This window comes from Martes martes (genome assembly GCF_963455335.1).
Source record: "Martes martes genome assembly, chromosome: 15".
NCBI lineage: Eukaryota > Metazoa > Chordata > Mammalia > Carnivora > Mustelidae > Martes > Martes martes.
In genome coordinates, this window is record NC_137903.1 from 432,371 (window position 1) to 450,096 (window position 17,726).

The following is a 17,726-nucleotide window of genomic DNA, read 5'->3' on the forward strand; positions in this document are numbered from 1 at the left end:
CGGTGCCGACGGGCGGAAGGGCTGCGGGAGGGTCAAGCGGCCCCGCCGCCTCGGCGGGGAGGGGGCAGGACCCCGGGCGGCTCCTCGGCCCGCACCGCGAGCGCAGCGGTTCGTCCGCGTCTGAGGTCGTCATCGCGCGAGGAAAGGGGCCGAAAGACCCAACCAAACCAGCGGCAGACCGCGACGCGGGCCACGGGGCTTTCCTGCCCCGCGTAGCTCATTGTAGCGCAACCCACTGAAAGACACCGAGGGTCTCCGCCAAGTCCCGGACACGGCCCGGCCGCGCCGTCTTCCGCGGCCGCCCCTGCGGACGCCCTCCCACCCGCGCGGCGCCGCAACCCCCGTCGGCGGGCGGCCGTTCCCGGCAGCGGCGGCGCGCGGACCCCGGCATGGCGGCCCAACGCGCGCGCGTCACTTCCGGCGGGCGGCGGATATAAGCGGCAGGATTTCCGCTTTCGCTCCTTTCCGGCGGTGACGACCTCCCCACGAGAACATGCCCGTGAGTTCCCCGGCCCGGGTCCCGGCGAAGCCTTCGCCTCCCGCGCGCGCGCGCGCACGGCCCTCCTCCGGGTGCGGGCCCCGGGGGCCGGCCGCGGGCTTCGGGCCTCAGGCGGCGGGCGCGGGCGCGGGGGCGGGCGGCTCGCGGCCCGGGGCGGGGGTAAGATGGCGGCCCCGCTGCGGACGCCGGGCGCCGCGAGCTGCCGCTGCCGCCGGGGCGGCCGCCGCCCTGACCGCGCCTGTCTGCCCCTCGTAGCTCGCGAAGGATCTCCTGCACCCGTCCCCGGAAGAGGAGAAGAGGAAGCACAAGAAGAAGCGCCTGGTGCAGAGCCCCAACTCCTACTTCATGGACGTGAAGTGCCCGGGTGAGGGGCGCCGCCCGGGGGGCCGACGACGGCCGGCGGGGGGAGGGGGCCTGCGGGGGGCGGGGGCGGGTCCCCGGGGGGGAGTCCTGAGGCCGCGGCGGGCTGCTCCCCCGCGGGCTCGAACGTGCCTGTGGATGCGGCGCGTCACGCGGAGGGGTCGGTGGCTTCGGGGTGGCGGGACGTCCCTGTCCTGACCGGGAACGCAGCCGGGCCTGCGCTCGAGCGAAGGCAGGCGTCGGGGGTCCTAAGTCCCTGCTTCTTGGCGCGTCTCCCCAGGATGCTACAAAATCACCACCGTCTTCAGCCACGCACAAACGGTAGTTCTGTGTGTCGGCTGCTCCACTGTCCTCTGCCAGCCCACGGGAGGAAAGGCGAGGCTTACAGAAGGTGAGCCGGGGCCCGAACCTCGGGTGGCGGGAGCGGCCGTGGGTCGAGTTGTCTGACTGCCTCGTGAAGCTTGTCGGCGTTGGGGGTCGTTCGTCCCCCCGCACAGTGCTAGGGGAAACCACGTATTTCTTAGTGCTCAAGCCGAGGCGGAGGAGTGCTAAGAGGGTCTGCGTTTGAGCTGGCGGTCGTGTTTCCCGCGCGCCTGGAAGAGTAGCTGCAGGTTTAGAGGAAAGTAAAGACGTAGCTTTCTTGTGGGTGGGTCATTAGGCATGCCCTTGCTTTGTGGGGTGCGCAGGAAGTTAACCTCTGAACCTCCTCCTTCCAGGATGCTCCTTCAGGCGGAAGCAGCACTAAAAGCGCCCGGAATCAAGATGAGTGGGACACTACCCCAATAAACAGATTTTGGATACATTCTGTTTATTGTCTTTGTTTTACTGCTAGGAAGTTCCTACCTCAAGTACTCAGGGGCAACCAGAAGAGTGGACTGCTAGAGTCATTTGGGGCAAGTAAGTGGCCAAGTACTTAAAAAGTTTATTTGGGACATTTCTGTCCTGTTAGGTTCACTGAGTAAATCTTCCGACCTTGATAAAAACGTGGGATACTATATAAGAACGTTTATTTCGCTTTTATGTTTTCATAGCATGAAGAACAGATGCTTAACCTTTAAAACACAGCCCAGCACACTTTACCGTAGAACAGGTTAGGATCCTTTATTTACAGTGTTCAGAAGCCTAGTTTGGGGCCTTATGGCTCCAGTCCTCGACAGTTGAGGGGATTTGTGCGAGTGGAGGTTAGTGCCGTACACTCCATAGCCAATGTTGTAGCCGACTTTGGCCTGGTGGGGGTTGTGGACTCATGAAAGGTGGAGGAGAACGTGTGGTGGAGGTATAAGAACCTAGGAGTAAAAAGAAGCACATTGAAGTATGAATAATTTGAGCTTTTCCTAGGTGAGGGTGGTTATTTTTTACCTGGTTGTGGTGTTCCTAGAGTTGGTACATAAACAACTGGAACCATCTGTATCCTGTTTAAGAAGGCATTGCATGCTGGGAAAAAACATGGCAGATACTACCGTTATCTCAAGGCTTAGCAGTGGTTTCCACTTCCAAGTGGAATCTGTCACATGCAGTTTACTGCTTGGTGGTAAGTTGGGCAGGACATTTCGTCCACTGGGTGACCAGGGCTAGGGAGGCTGAATGAGTTCCAACTGTTTGTGACAAGTGAGATGTGATAATCTAGTTTTCATCCTCACAGTTGGTGAAATTAAATGAAGTTAGTTTCTAAGTCAAACGTCCATGGTGCTGAATGTAAGGGTACCTTACCTAGAAAGACGAAAGCCGTTGATGCCAGCAGGGCAAAGAGGGTAAAGAGGATGGTCTGGTGAGAACCCAGGAACTTCTGGAGGATACTTGAGTCTTCACATTGATCTGTGTATTGGTCAGAACGATTCAATGTAATAGTTAAAGCTAAAAACACATGGTCATGGGTATCCAGCAGAAGCTCTCAGAACCCAGTCCTTGGGGAAGTTGTTTTGGTTCTTAACAGGGTTAAAGAGGTGAATTATGTACTTGGTTCCTCTGCCTCTTTGGCTTGTTCTTACGTCCTAGATAATAAACTCCCAAACTTGGAATCTTGTATTTACCAACTTACAGATGGATATTTAACAAATGGATACGCTACCTCAAGATGCCTGTTACCTTTCCTGTGTATTTTAATTCCAAGTGACTTGATTCTCTTGACCAAGTTTGTGATTGTGGCAACTGAACTTCCAATTCTGACCCCTCTAACCTGAAATTCTTATTTGGATCACCAACCACTTTTCAATTCCAAGGGTTCCCTTGTCATTTTTTACTTAGGATGTGGTTTTTAGGGAGCATTCTGATTTTTGTATAACACTGTCCTCAATAAAACTTAAGACTTGTGTTTTTGAAGTACACCTGACATTGGACATTGTTTTTTTCAAATTCTTCAGTGTCTAGAAACGAACACCTGCCCCAGCAGACTCGCCTGAACTTCCAGGTCTTCCCATATATCCATATTGTCACCAGGTCCTCCTACCTACTTCCTATTCTGCATCCCTAGTGTAGGCCCTCTAACGTTCAGACTTGTGAGTGGTCTCTCTTCTCATGGTACTTTGTTTAAGAATTGTTTACAAACTGCTTTGCTCTGAAGAACAATTTGAAGTTGTTTGAAATAAAGATGCACTAAAAACAAGATGCTCTATATTAATCCTTGATCAGGTCCAATTGTGGAAAGCTTTTGGATTTCCAATATTTACAGGGTAAGAGACCAAATAAATCGATTAGGAACAGGATTATTATTATGAAACATGATCAACCTTTCCAATACCTCTGTGTTCTGGCTACAATGAACTGATTACTAGCTCCTTAATTAGGCCCCATCTTCAATCTGGTTCCTGTACTAGGTACCATGCCTGTCATATACCAACGGACACTCAGTGTGCTTGTGTCGATAAACTGAAGGCTGGGTTGGATCCTTGTGTCTGACCACTTCTACTCACCAGGGCTATACTATTCCCACTGGTCCCTCTTTTAGCTCTGAGAAGAGCAGAGGTTCTTAACCATTTATTATGCTATGAACAACTTGGGCAGTATGGTGACACCTATGGATCCTATCTCAGAATGTTTTTAAATGCAAAAAATAAAATGTGTAGGAATAAAGGAAACCAGTTTTACCAAAGTTAACCAAACAGAAAAAAACCTAATTGTGATACAGCTATGTATACACTTAACAAGATGTTAAAAAGGCCTTTTTTGATAAGGTAATGTGCTTTAGTAACAAAGACCTAGACTCAGGTCTGATAACTAATGTTTTGTGTAATTTTGAAGTGAACATTGGTATCTAATAATTGGAACATGAAAATACCTGAATTCTGTAGGTGACAGTCCTACATATTGCTATTACTGTGGTTTGTTGCCTGTATTCATAAAATTGGAAATGGGAACTTTCAGTTAGAGGTTAATTGAAAATAAAGGTGCAGGGGTGCCTGTGTGGCTCAGTCAGTTAAGCGGCTGCCTGCGGCTCAGATCATGATCCTGGGTCCTGGAATCAAGTCCCACATCTGGCTCCCTGCTCAGTGGGGAGCCTGCTTCTCCCTCTGCCTGCAGCATCCCCTGCTGTGCCCTTTCTCATTCTGACCAATAAAGTCTTTAAAAAAAGAAAGGTGCAATTCTTCCTCTGTTGAAGGTCATGCGCACCTGGAATTCCATCCATGGACCCTTGCAGAAGCCCATTAAAACTCTAGATTTACAACAGGACACAGGTTGAACACTGGTTCTAGTCATGGAAACTTGAGCATCTCCAGTTCCTCAAAGGGAAAAACATCTACTTCAGAGTTAGAACAAATGCATATAAAGTGCACTTAGGGTATTGCCCAGTACTTATCAGGTCCTTGTAGAAACAGACCTCCTTTCATGGGAGACAAACAAGGGTTCAGTCCAGTTCACTCCTAGTTCATTCAAAGAACACTTTCTCTGGAGAGATGGGCAGGTAGAGGTGACAGCATAAGGAGGATGATCCTTTGGCTTTCCTAACACTTTTCTGTAACTACACGTGTTCCCATACCATCTAGACGGGGCATAGTTTCTAAACTGAGTCATGGCTAGAATCAGGATTTTGGAGAGTAAAGTCTTAGTTCTAGGGCTGTCACCATTTGCCCACTGCCTGATACAAAAAGATCTGCCAGATGTTTTTGAAGAAAATCATCTATCAAGAGGTTTACAACAGAATAGTACATTAACAAGACTGAAGTTCTTCTTAAATTAATAACTACTCAAATATGTCAGTTAAGTAGAATACCTTGATGGTGATAAGAGCTTCCTGAAAGGTTACGCTCCAGATAGGCTTGGAAAATAAAGATCCATACCCCAGCTAGTTTGAGTAATCCTAGCCAAGTGGCTGAATGTTTCTCATTAAGCAATAAATTCTGTGGTCTTTTCTTCTCTAGATTAAAAACAGGACCCCCCAGTGCTCACCTGCACCAGACTTATCCTTCAGAGCTCTCACTAGCACAGCCTCACTTTGACTGGTGAGCTCACAGGAAATATTGATGAAAATGGGTGATGACGTCTGCTGAAGGGAGGTGAAGTTGACTACCCTTATGGGATAGACAGCCAGGCCAGGTGTGAGGGAAGACGGCCTGTGGCCAGAGACCACTAGGACTGGGGAGCTGGGAAAGACCTTGGAGAAAAGAGAAAATGGCACTTGTCTGACAGAAGGAAAATCAGTTTTGTATCAATATTGCATTCTATTTTTTTTAAATTTTTTTTAAGATTTTATTTATTTGACAGAGAGAGAGATCACAAGTAGGCAGAGAGGCAGGCAGAGAGAGAGGAGGAAGCAGGCTCCCCGCTGAGCAGAGAGCCCGATGTGGGGCTCGATCCCAGGACCCCGAGACCATGACCTGAGCCGAAGGCAGAGGCCTCAACCCACTGAGCCATCCAGGCGCCCCTCAATATTGCATTCTAAACATAAGTAAGATCCCTGTATTTCTTTTTTTTTTTTTTTAAGATTTTATTTATTTATTTGACAGAGAGATCACAAGTAGGCCGAGAATCAGGCAGAGAGAAGGGGGGAAGCAGGCTCCCTGCCGAGCAGAGAGCCTGATGCGGGGCTCGATCCCAGGACCCTGAGATCATGACCTGAGCCGAAGGCAGAGGCTTAATCCACTGAGCCACCCAGGCACCCCAATCCCTGTATTTCTAGTTAGCAATCTTAAGTTAACTGCTTTTTCACACTCAGATGTGTTGAAGTAGATAATGGAAGGAAATGATCTATGAGAATAAAATAGGCTTCAGAAAAGTTTTGATGGCACTAGGGGTGCCTGTGTGGCTCCGTCAGTTGAGCAGCCAGTTAACTCTTGGATTCCGCTCAGGTCCTGCTCTTACGCCTGGAGGGATCCAGCCCTGTGTTGGGTTCCACACTCAGTAGAAGTCTGCTTGGATATTCTCTCCCTCTGCCCCCACTCGCTTTTAAACAAATCTTAAAAAAAAAAAAAAAAAAGCGGGGGGGACACCTGGGTGGCTCTGTTGGTTGGGCAACTGCCTTTGGCTCAAGTCATGATCCCAGGGTCCTGGGATCACACCCCACATCAGGCTCCCTGCTCAGCAAGGAGCCTGCTTCTCCCTCTCCCATTGTCCCTCTCCCTGTGCATGCTCTTAATCAAATAAATAAATCTTTTTGGGCGCCTGGGTGGCTCGGTTGTGGGACTGCCTTTGGCTCAGATCATGATCCCGGAATTCTGGGATCAAGTCCCGCATCGGGCTCCCAGCTCCATGGGGAGTCTGCTTCTCCCTTGGACCTCCCCTCTCATGCTTGCTTTCTTTCTCTAGCAAATAAATAAATAAAATTTTTAAATAAATAAATAAATCTTTTTCTTTAAAGTTTTTTTAAAAACTTATTTAAAGATTTTATTTATTTACTTGACAGATCACAAGTAGGCAGAGAGGCTGGCAGAGAGGGGGAAGCAGGCTCCCCGCTGAGCAGAGAGCCCAATGCCAGTTGGGGCTCAATCCCAGAACTCTGGGATCATGATCTGAGCCGAAGGCAGAGGCTCAACCCACAGCCACCCAGGTGCCCCTAAAAAAAGTTTCAAACTAGAATTCTAAAGATTGTTTAAGATGATACTGGTGTTATCTTCCAGACTGACAAAGCTCATGACCTAAATTCTGGATTCTGGGAGTCCCCTGGCATTGTGAAGAGGACAGGTTTTCTTCATTCGTTTTAAGAACCACCTCCTTCTCCCTCCCCCACCGTGGCCCTCCTCCCCCACTCGTGGTGAATTTTATCCAAGTCATTCCATAGCTGTTCCTTTGCCCTTGGACTACCAATGAAGACTCCTTTTTCAAAACCTTGATCTCAGTTATGTTTTGGTTCAGTGCTTCACATACCTCTAGCTTCTCGAGAACTCTGTCCACCCCCAGCACTCTGATCTCCCCGACGTCTTGTCTGCGGCTAAGAACCAATTCTGACTGGTTGATGTAAAAGGCTGGGATGAAAGGAATAAGGATTCTTTGCATTCCACTCTTGCCCCGGCCACTGACCAGTGTGGCCCACCCATAGACTGAGGTGTCAGCCACGCTGAGGGCCCGGAGCAGCTCTTCAGACTGGGGTCGAACCTTGACTAGGCAGACATAAACCCCTGCGGGAAAGATGAAAAATGCGCGGGGAAGGGTCATAAGCTCCTTTCAGCCAGCCGGCTTGAAATAGGAAGGAAACATGGAAGCAAGTTCAGAAGAAAAGGGGAATTCAATTTTGACTGTTCCCTACTAGCAGACTGTTGGCCGATGTGGGGAGAGAATGTACCGAAGAAAAACAGTCCCATGCAACCCGCAGCTGAACTTGTTGCTTAAATCAGCGTGCCAGGGAGCGGTAAATAACACAGGGCAAATGGAAATTAAGCAGACGTAGAATGAAGTAACCAACAGTTGCCAAGATCAGGAAAGGGTTTGTGAAAAGTGCTTTGAGCATGGCTTAGTCACTTCCCTGTCAAACCATATCTCGACGGAATATTGTGCTAGTTTTCCTTGCTTGAACTCAGCTGTCTTTTCACAGACACCCTTTCCTTCATTCCTAAATCCAACCATCCGAATCTTGCTAACTCATCTTTTGAAATGTCTGACACCTGCCCCTCCGTTGTATCTCCCTGTTACTTGGGCTAGACCCTCAGCAGGTCACGCTTGGATTACCGCAGGGCCCTTCCCTGGCTGCCTTGCTGCCTCCTCTTCCTTCTCCATTCTGTGTCCTGCCAAACTCCAGGCTCTTTATTGCCTGGGATGTCCTGGCCTGTGGCCTTCTCACATCTAGCGCATTCCTAGTCACCCTTCCACAAGCCTTGCTGTGTAAAACTGACCAACCCCCAGGTTCGAGGTAGCTGCTCCTCTTCTCTTTCTGTCTCGACAGCATTCCGTGCATCTCTGCCTCTGTGACGGATCTCCCTGCCCAGCACTGGTGAAGATGAGAAGCCCTGACTTGCTCCCCTGTGTACACCCAGTCCCTGTCCTGGCACCGGGCATTCTGGTTAGTGCCCACCAGTTTGCTGAGTGAGCCTGGCATCAGTGGCTGCTCGCACCTCGCGCCATACTGCCTGGCCTTAGAGAAGGTCTTGGGCCGTAGCACTATCCTATTGATGCCTTACGTTTGACATGAGTCCTCTCGTTTTACAAGGTGATTCATGTGAAATTCCAGTGTCATGCCTATTTCTACTTTATGCTAGTTAATGCTACTCTGCTTGAAACATCCTTCAGTTCAACAATAAACCTTCCAACACTGCTGCTAACTGGGGATAAAAGACGAATGATCCAAGCCCAGAGATGACAGGGCCGGACTAGCAGAGAAGAGAGTAGAAGACTCTAATACAAAAGCACGGGGTGTTACAGAGACTAAACAAAAACGCTGGTTGAGAAAGTTTCCATAGTTCTACAGCAGATGAAACTGCAAAGTGTAGACGCAAGCCAGGAAGGAAGTGGTACGTGGACAGAAACGAGGGCGCCAGACGCAGCGAGTGGGACCCACCTCTCTCCACGCTGAACCCCGCGTGGACGTGGAAGACTTTGCTTGCCGGGACGTCTAGCAAAGTGTTGCTGAACTGCACATGGCACAGCACAAGGGTCTCAGGAAGAAGTACCGTTGTGATGGCCACGGCCTGACTTGGGGTACAGGATCCTAACAAGCAGAAAAGAGAGAAATAACTGCCATAAGAATCTGTAAAAGAGGAAACTTACATAAGCCAGTAGTTTGATTTAAAAAAAAAAAAAGGTGAGGCACGTGGACGGCTCAGTCTATGGAGCAACTGACTCTTGATTTCGGCTCAGGTCGTGACCCACGGTGGTGACGTGGGGCCCTGTGGTGGGCTCTGCACTCGGCACGGAGTCTGCCTGAGATTCTCTCTCTCTCTCAAATCTTTTTTTTTTAAAGATTTTATTTATTTATTTGAGAGAGAGACAGTACAAGCAGAGGGGAGGGACAAGCAGACGCCCTGATGACTGGGGAGCCTGATGCAGGGCTCCATCCCAGGACTCCAGGATCATGACGAGAGCAGAAGGCAGACATTTAAGCAACTGAGCCACCCAGGTGCCCCTCAAATAAGTAAATCTTAAAAAGGGAGGCTAGAGAAGCAGCTGGGTCAGAGAAGCAACTCTTGATCTCAGGGTTGTTAGTCCGAACCTCACACCAGGTGTAGAAATTAAATAAAAATTTTTTAAAAATAGCAAAAGAGAGGGGTCAGTTCTGTCTTATTAGGCCAGCCCCTTTGGCTCCTGCTACAATCAAGATAAAAGAATGGTCTAAGACCCTTGCTTTTGCTGATTTGTGAATGACTATAGTGGTGCTTCCATTATCAGTATCATAGGTGGGTCCTCTTTCAAAAGTTTCCGGAATTCGTCAGTAGGAATGAGACAGGTTCCAGGGAAACTGGACGACGATTACAGCTGGGAGGCCTTTCAGTCTAGGAAGTCTGATTTTCCATAACTGATTGCAGTGTGATTCAAATTAGAGATCTCCAGAATATTACAAATGGTGTCTTAAGTAGGAGCCACACAGCCAACAAGAAACGGACAGTTTCAATGGACAGCGTTCTAGATTAAGTAGGAGGTGATGTCCTGTCCAGGATTTTCCCCTGCACAATTTCTTGATGACCTCAGTTTGCTGAAGTTTTTTCTCAGCTGCCAGTAGTCGGTCCGGTGACCATTCTCATCTTTCGGAGACTATCAGCAATATCAAAAGAGTTGTTTCATAATAAAATAAGCTGTGGTTTTAGAAAGATTCTGGGGGGAAGAATTGCAATCTGTATATCTTAAGGCAGAGAGCAATGTGTGAATATGTTATACATATTTAATACTTTGTAAAAGAACCTGGAAAACTTTAAAAATCAAATATTTATATATACTTAGATTATACTTATAAAATTAAATAATGTGAAAAGAAAGTAAGTGCCTAAAAACTGAATGACCAAAAGGGCAATTAGACTTAAATTTTATAGACAGTAATATTTTGGACTTCTTGGTTTTGCATGCTCTCTTGCAAAAAAAAAAAACCAGAGTTTGTTCTTTCTTTAAAAAAATGAAAGAATTTACATGGACTTTGGAGTGGGACAGATCTACCAATTCTGCCACTAACTACATGTTACTTGCTCTTAGATTTGGTATTTCTCATTTTTAAAACGATGATAATTATTACATAAGATTGTTAAATGAGGGGCACCTGGGTGGCTCAGTTGGTTAAGCGTCTTTTTTTTTTTTTAAATTTTCTCGTAGACCTTTTTTTTTTTTTTTAAGATTTTATTTATTTATTTGACAAACAGAGATCACAAGGAGGCAGAGAGGCAGGCGGAGAGGGGGTGGGAAGCAGGCTCCCCACTGAGTGGAGAGCCCGATGCCGGGCTCAATCCCAGGACCCTGGGATCATGACCTGAGCCGAAAGCAGAGGATTTAACCCACTGAGCCACCCAGGCGCCCCAAAGCGTCCGACTCTTGATCTCAGCTCAGGTCTTGATTTCAGGGTTGTAAGTTCAAGCCCCATGTTGGGTACTGGGGTAGAGGCTACTTTAAAAAAAAAAAAAAAAGAACTGATTATTAAATGAGAAAAAAAATATATAAACTGCAAACATACCACCTAGAATCTATTAGGAATATCTTGTATTTTAGTTTTCTTTCTTCCCCTACTTTTTTTTTTTTTAAGATTTTATTTATTTATTTAAGAGAGAGAGACAAAGTGAGAGAGGGAACACAAGCAGGGGGAGTGGGAGAGGGAGAGGGAGAAGCAGGTTCCCGCTGAACAGGGAGCCTGATGTGGGGCTCAATCCCAGGACCCTGGGATCATGACCTGAGCCAAAGGCAGACACTTAACGACTGAGCCACCCAGGCACCCCACCTCCCCCACTTTTTAAAAACTTCTAGGGACGCCTGGGTGGCTCAGTTGGTTGAGCCACTGCCTTCGGCTCGGGTCATGATCCCAGGGTCCTGGGATCGAGTCCCGCGTCGGGCTCCTTGCTCAGCAGGAAGCCTGCTTCTCTCGCTGCCTCTGCCTGCCTTTCTGCCTGCTTGTGTGTACTCTCTCTCTGACAGATAAATAAATAAAATCTTTAAAAAAAAAAAAAACCTTCTTGGGGTGCCTGAGTGGCTCAGTGGGTTAAGCCTCTGCCTTTGGCTCAGGTCATGATCTCAGGGTCCTGGGATCGAGCCCCACATCAGGCTCTCTGCTCAGTGGGGAGCCTGCTTCCCCCTCTCTCTCTGCCTGCCTCTCTGCCTACTTGTGATTTCTGTCTGTCAAATAAATAAATAAAATCTTAAAAAAAAAAAACAAAACCTTCTAAAAATATTTATTATTATTATTTTTTAAAGATTTTATTTATTTACTTGACAGAGATCACAAGTAGGCAGAGAGGCAGGCAGAGGCAGAGGGGGAAGCAGGCTCCCCGCTGAGCAGAGAGCCCGATGCGGGGCTTGATCCAAGGACCCTGAGATCGTGACCTGAGCCGAAGGCAGAGGCTTAACCCACTGGGCCACCCAGGAGCCCCATGTTTATTATTTTTTTAAAGTAATCTCTATGTCCAATGTGGGGCTTAAACTCATGACCCTGGAATCAAGAGTCTCATGCTGCTCTGAGTCAGCCACGCACCACCTCCCCACCTTTTACTGATAGTAAATTATAGCCCAATACAGAACCAAAAAGCATACACGGTAAATTTGCTGAGCAAATAACGGTTAAACTGTCGCGCACTCCAACACTTCCTAAATCGAGGGAAGCTGGAGACGAATCGGGTCTGAGGCCTCATCCCAAACTTATTAACTATCGGGATGGAGCCTAAGGCCATATTTTTACAAAAATTTCGTCAGGTAGCTTTGAAAATCAGCCATATTTGGAAATCCCTGGTTTAGGCCGCCTCTCAGGCAAGGTTATAACTAGAAAAACGACAGTGACCAAGTTTAGCCTATATCAAAACCTGGTATCGAGTCATTTGTGAGGTCACAGCAGTCAGTGATTTATTTATTAAAGGTGGAGTCAGTTCTGAAATAAAAGGAAATATGGACTGCTAGTCTACGGGGTACATGAGAAGGAAGACAGGAATGATGGGAACAATCACCCAGACCTATTAAGAGACTCCTGACCTTTGAGATTAGCACCATTTCTGCCAGTGCTAATGAAGAGCTTGAACACAGTTGAATTGGGGGCATTGGTGAGATAGGTCTTGAGGTCGTAACTGAGCGTTAATCTTGATGATGCATTGACCACCACCTGTGAGCAAACCAAAGGAAAATCTGTACGTAATTGTACCTAGAAAATATTGTTCTCTCCCTCTTGACGCTTCATAACTTATCCCACCAAAAGCGCCATCTCACTCAAGGCCCGGGGGCCTTTCTACTTCACATAGTTAAGAACCACAAAATCTGTTTACCTTTGAGAAGAAAATAACATTTTTTTTTTTCCCAAAAGGAAGTCTTTGTCCATTATTCTGTTTGACATCTTCCCTTTGGATGACCCCCTATTAAAATGCCTTCAAAGACAACTGCAACTTTCGTTAGTTGCATATAATCTCAGCCTTTTCTGAAACTTCAAAGTACTTTGTTTCTCTCAATGTACTTGCAATGTTCTGTCTTGTGCTGTAGGTATTTGTATTTTTGTTAAAAATCATTCCTATTTGAATCTAAGTTCTTCAACTGAGAGACTAATCTATCTTTGTATATCCTGTAATGTGCCTTGTGTTTAAGGCAAGTGCTTCATGATTACAATGAGAGAAGATAATGATGGCCTTCTGCCCCCGAATATCTTCAACTTAAATGTATATTCTTGTCACTATATCATTATGTCATTATTCATGACATTATGTCATTACATTAAATGTATATCGTATTACAATACACAGTCCCCTCAGTACTACCACGATTTTTTGTTTTTTCAAATATTCAAGAACCGGGGCGCCTGGGTGGCTCAGTGGGTTAAGCCTCTGCCTTCGGCTCAGGTCATGATCTCAGGGTCCTGGGATCGAGCCCCGAATCAGGCTCTCTGCTCAGCAGGGAGCCTGCTTCCCTTCCTCTCTCTCTGCCTGCCTCTCTCCTTACTTGTGATCTCTGTCTGTCAAATAAATAAATTTAAACAAAAATTAAAAAAAAATGTTCAAGAACCTTGAAACCAAGTTAGTGACAATTAAATGCCCAGGAAGGGAAGGAGTTTTATCTTTCTCATCTTTCTGTTTCCAGAGTCCGTCACAGGGCTACACAGAAGAGGCCTCCATGGGTGTCAGTGAGTGAACTATTAAATGATGATTTTACACAGTATACCACCTAGGGTCTATCACACCCTTTTTGATTTCTCTGTAGCCTCTGACAGCAAAGGCCAGTTCCTCCCTTGTGACCCTCTCTCTGCTTCCCCAGCACCGAAACCCTTCTCAAACTCCTCAAGTTGTTGCCTCTGTCCCTAGCCCTCTTATCTGCTCACCGTACAAGTTCTCTTTAGATGTTCTCTAATTTTCCCTTTCTACCTTTATAAACTTTTGCTGAATCCGCCCTGATTCATTCATTGGTCTTTAAGCAACATCTACTTGTATTTGCCTTTGCACGTCATTGCCTTTAGTCTAAAATACCTTCTCTTTTGGGGGCGCTTGAGTGGCTCAGTCAGTTAAGCACCTGAGTCTTGGTTTGGGCTCAGGTCATGATTTCAGGGTCATGATCTTGGGGCTGTGAGACTGAGCCCCAAGACTGCCTCCGCACTTGGTGGGGAGTCTGGTTGAGATTCTCTCCCTTCTCCCCAACTCATGTGTGCTCTCTCTCTCTCTCAAATAAATAAATCGTTTTTTAAAAGATTTTATTTATTTATTTGAGAGAGAGAAAATGAAAGAGAGGGCACAAGACAGGGGAGAGTCATAGGGAGAAGAGATTCCCTGCTGAACAGGGAGCATGATGGGGGACTCGATCCCAGGACTCCAGGATCATGACCTGAGCCGAAGGCAGTAGCCCAACCAACTTAGCGACCCGGGCACCCCTCAAATTAATAAATCTTAAAAAAATAAAAGTGAAATGCCTTCTATTTTATCTGCCAGACAAATTCCTAATCCTCAAGACTCGATTTATTTTTACTTATTTTTATTGTGTGCCACGACTCAGATCTTAAGATTCAGTTTAAATGTCACTTCTAGAAAATTTAGCCTTAATGTCTAAGTAGAATTAAGTGGCGTGCTTTCTTGTGTATATTTTTTAAGATTTTATTTATTTATTTGACAGACTGAGCCACCCAGGCGCCCCTTGTGTATTTTTTTTTAAAGACTTATCCACCTATTTGAGAGGGGAATGTGGGAGTGGGGGGAGGGACAGAAGGGGAGGAAGAGAAGCAGACTCCGTGCTGAGTACAGACCCCAAGATTATGACCCAAGTCAAAATCAAGAGTTAGACACTTGACAGACTGAGCCAGCCAGATGCCCCTCTTCTGTATTTTTTTTTTAAGATTTTATTTATTTAGGCACCTGGGTGGCTCAGTGGGTTAAGCCTCTGCCTTCAGTTCAGGTCATGATCTCAGGGTCCTGGGATCGAACCCGGCATCGGGCTCTCTGCTCGGCGGGGAGCCTGCTTCCCTCTCTCTCTCTACCTGCCTCTCTGCCTATTTGTGATCTCTGTCTGTCAAATAAATAAAATCTTTAAAAAAAAAAGATTTTATTTATTTATTTGAAAGAGAGAGAGAACACAAGCAGGGAGAGGGACAGGACAGCGGAAAGAAGCAGACTCCCACTGGGCAGGGAGCCTGATGCAGGGCTTGATCCGAGGACCCTGCGATCATGACCTGAACTGAAGACAGAGGCTTAACCGACAGCCAGGCATCCCCCACACACAATTTTTTTTTGAAGTTGCACATCAAGAATCGGACACTCCCCCAACTGAGCCAGCCAGGCGTGTCTGGACTCTGGGAGCACTTCTAACTTGTCACTTGTAAAGCACTGGTCAGTTATGTTTTAGTTATTTAAATTGTCTACATGTAATTATTTCTATCATCACTAGAATGTGAACTCCTTACAACACGGCACCAGATACCATGTGGGCACAGATTGAGCAGTTCAGTCATCTATAAAATTGGGATAATACTTTGCAGGGTTGTGAAGATTAAGAATGATAGTTATACTGATGTAAAATCAAAATTTAAAAAAACAGAGGCAAAATGCCAACCCCATAGTAGATGTTCAACAAATGATAGCTGTTATATTTGAGTAATGAAAAGAGGAACAAACAAGTCCTCTGGGCACCGAGGAGGGAGACCCAACATGGATTTAAGGGGAAAGAGAAAAGGCTTCATCAAGCCAAACCTTCGCTTGTTCGACCATCTCACCTACTAAAGGTTGTTGCTTCAGCAACTCTCCCTACTCCTGCATCACATTTTCCCTTCTCTACTAAACACTCCTAAATCATTTTTTCTCCCATCTCAAAAAATGATCAACCAAACAAAAATCTGACTCCAGTTCCTCACAGAGCTGTCTTATGCCCCAAATCCACATGTCCTCTCAATTCTCTAGACTTCCGCTCCCGTCACTGCACTGAAGCTACTCCTTCAAGTAACCACTCTGTACTGCGGACCCATCTGTTATTTCTGTTTTCAGGTTACCCGGCCTATCGATAACACTTGACATGGCTGATCCCTCCCTCCCTCCTTGAAATACAGGGACCCCTTCACTTCTCAATAATTTGCATTAAGCCCCATCACTTTTTTGTTTAAATTTTTTTTAAGATTTTATTTATTAGACAGAAAGATATCACAAGCAGGCAGAGAGGCAGGCAGAGAGAGAGGGGGAAGCAGGCTCCCCGCTGAGCAGAGAGCCCGATGCGGGGCTCGATCCCAGGACCCTGGGATCATGACCTGAGCCGAAGGCAGAGGCTTTAACCCACTGAGCCACCCAGGCACCCCACCCCATCACTTTTAAGAAAGACATTACTAAATGGTTTTCCTAAGAAAAATAAATCCAGGGGCGCCTGGGTGGCTCAGTGGGTTAAAGCCACTGCCTTCGGCTCGGGTCATGATCCCAGCATCCTGGGATTGAGCCCCACATCGGGCTCTCTGCTCAGCCGGGAGCCTGCTTCCTCCTCTCTCTCTGCCTGCCTCTCTGCCTACTTGTGATCTCTCTGTCAAATAAATAAATAAAATCTTTAAAAAAAAAATCCAAAGAAGATTTTTGCTTTTACAAAAAAAGGTAAAAAGGGAAAGTAGCGTTCAGCATGTGTTTGGCAGAAAGCGCGCACCCCAGGCCCCTTCCCTGGGAACCACATCCAGCAGCTAAGCATTCAGCTGTGCAGCTTTTCTTTTTCTTCAGATTCTATTTATTATTTATTTGAAAAAGAGAGAGAGAGAGCACACAAGCATAAGTAGGGGGGAGGAGCAGAGGGATAGAGACAAGCAGACTCCATGAGCGCGGAGCCAGATGCAGGGCTCTATCTCAGAACTCTGAGATCATGACCTGAGCTGAAATCCAGACCTGGACGCTTCACCTCCTGCACCACTGAGGTTCCCCTCAAGTGATGGCAATTCTGTCCTTTTAGTTACTGAGTCAAAAACCTGAAGCCATTTTCTTAAAAACTTGAAGTCAATTATATATCACCTGATTACATTACATCATCAGATTACATACAATCTGCTAGGAAATTCTACCAGCTCTACCTATAAAGTACACTAGAATCTGACCAACTTCTCATGACCTCCTCTGTTACCAGACTGGTACCCCAGTGCACCATCCTATCTTTTTTTTTTAAATTTTATTTATTTATTTATTTATTTTAAAGATTTTATTTATTTATTTCACAGACAGAGATCACAAGTAGGCAGAGAGGCAGGCAGAGAGGGGGAAGCAGGCTCCCTGCCGAGCAGAGAGCCTGATGCGGGGCTCGATCCCAGGACCCTGGGATCATGACCTGAGCCGAAGGCAGAGGCCCCAACCCACTGAGCCACCCAGGCGCCCCTGCACCATCCTATCTTACCTGGATCAATGCAAGAATAGCTTCCCAACTCTTCAACCCTTGCCCCTACTGTCTAGTACCAACCAGTAGCTACAGTGAGAGAGAAATTTATATATATATATATATATATATATATATATATATATATATATGTACGTGTGTGTGTGTGTGTGTGTGTGTTAAAACCACACACCACCTTGTTTTGGGGGGAGGAGTTGGCACTGTTTTATTTATTTATTTGTCTTTCTTTCTTTTTAAAGATTCTATTTATTTGAGAGAGAGAGAGAGCATGACTCAGGGCAGAGGGAAAGAGAAAAGCAGACTCCCTGCTGAGCAAGGAACACAACACAGGGCCTCAATCCCAGGACCCTAAAATCATGACCTGAGCCAAAGGCAGATACCCACCTGACTGAGCCACCCCGGTGCCCCTGGTGGTGGTGTTTTAAAGACTTATTGGGACGCCTGGGTGGCTCAGTCAGTTATGCGTCTGCCTTCAGCTCAGGTCACAATCCCAGAGTCCTGGGATTGAGTTCCC

The 17,726-nt window shown here is 46.7% G+C and overlaps 2 protein-coding genes across 2 annotated transcripts in view; one reads left to right on the forward strand and one right to left on the reverse strand.

The window, feature by feature from the left end:
- Nucleotides 1-389: 389 nt before the first annotated feature.
- On the forward strand, nt 390-1,661 carry RPS27 (ribosomal protein S27). Its single transcript, XM_080825086.1, has 4 exons — nt 390-499; nt 755-863; nt 1,140-1,250; nt 1,576-1,661. The coding sequence occupies exons 1-4, from the start codon at nt 494-496 to the stop codon at nt 1,602-1,604; spliced, it is 255 nt and encodes an 84-aa protein (XP_080681212.1). The 5' UTR covers nt 390-493; the 3' UTR covers nt 1,605-1,661.
- Nucleotides 1,662-1,883: 222 nt separating this feature from the next.
- NUP210L (nucleoporin 210 like) overlaps nt 1,884-17,726 on the reverse strand; it is a 79,185-nt gene continuing 63,342 nt past the window's right edge. Inside the window, exons 32-38 of the mRNA XM_080825083.1 lie at nt 12,374-12,500; nt 8,781-8,930; nt 7,157-7,407; nt 5,243-5,447; nt 2,570-2,674; nt 2,219-2,293; nt 1,884-2,145 (exon numbers count right to left, since the gene is read on the reverse strand). Coding sequence (XP_080681209.1) covers nt 2,042-2,145; nt 2,219-2,293; nt 2,570-2,674; nt 5,243-5,447; nt 7,157-7,407; nt 8,781-8,930; nt 12,374-12,500 — 1,017 coding nt within the window. The 3' untranslated portion in view covers nt 1,884-2,041. The remainder of the gene's footprint in view (nt 2,146-2,218; nt 2,294-2,569; nt 2,675-5,242; nt 5,448-7,156; nt 7,408-8,780; nt 8,931-12,373; nt 12,501-17,726) is intronic.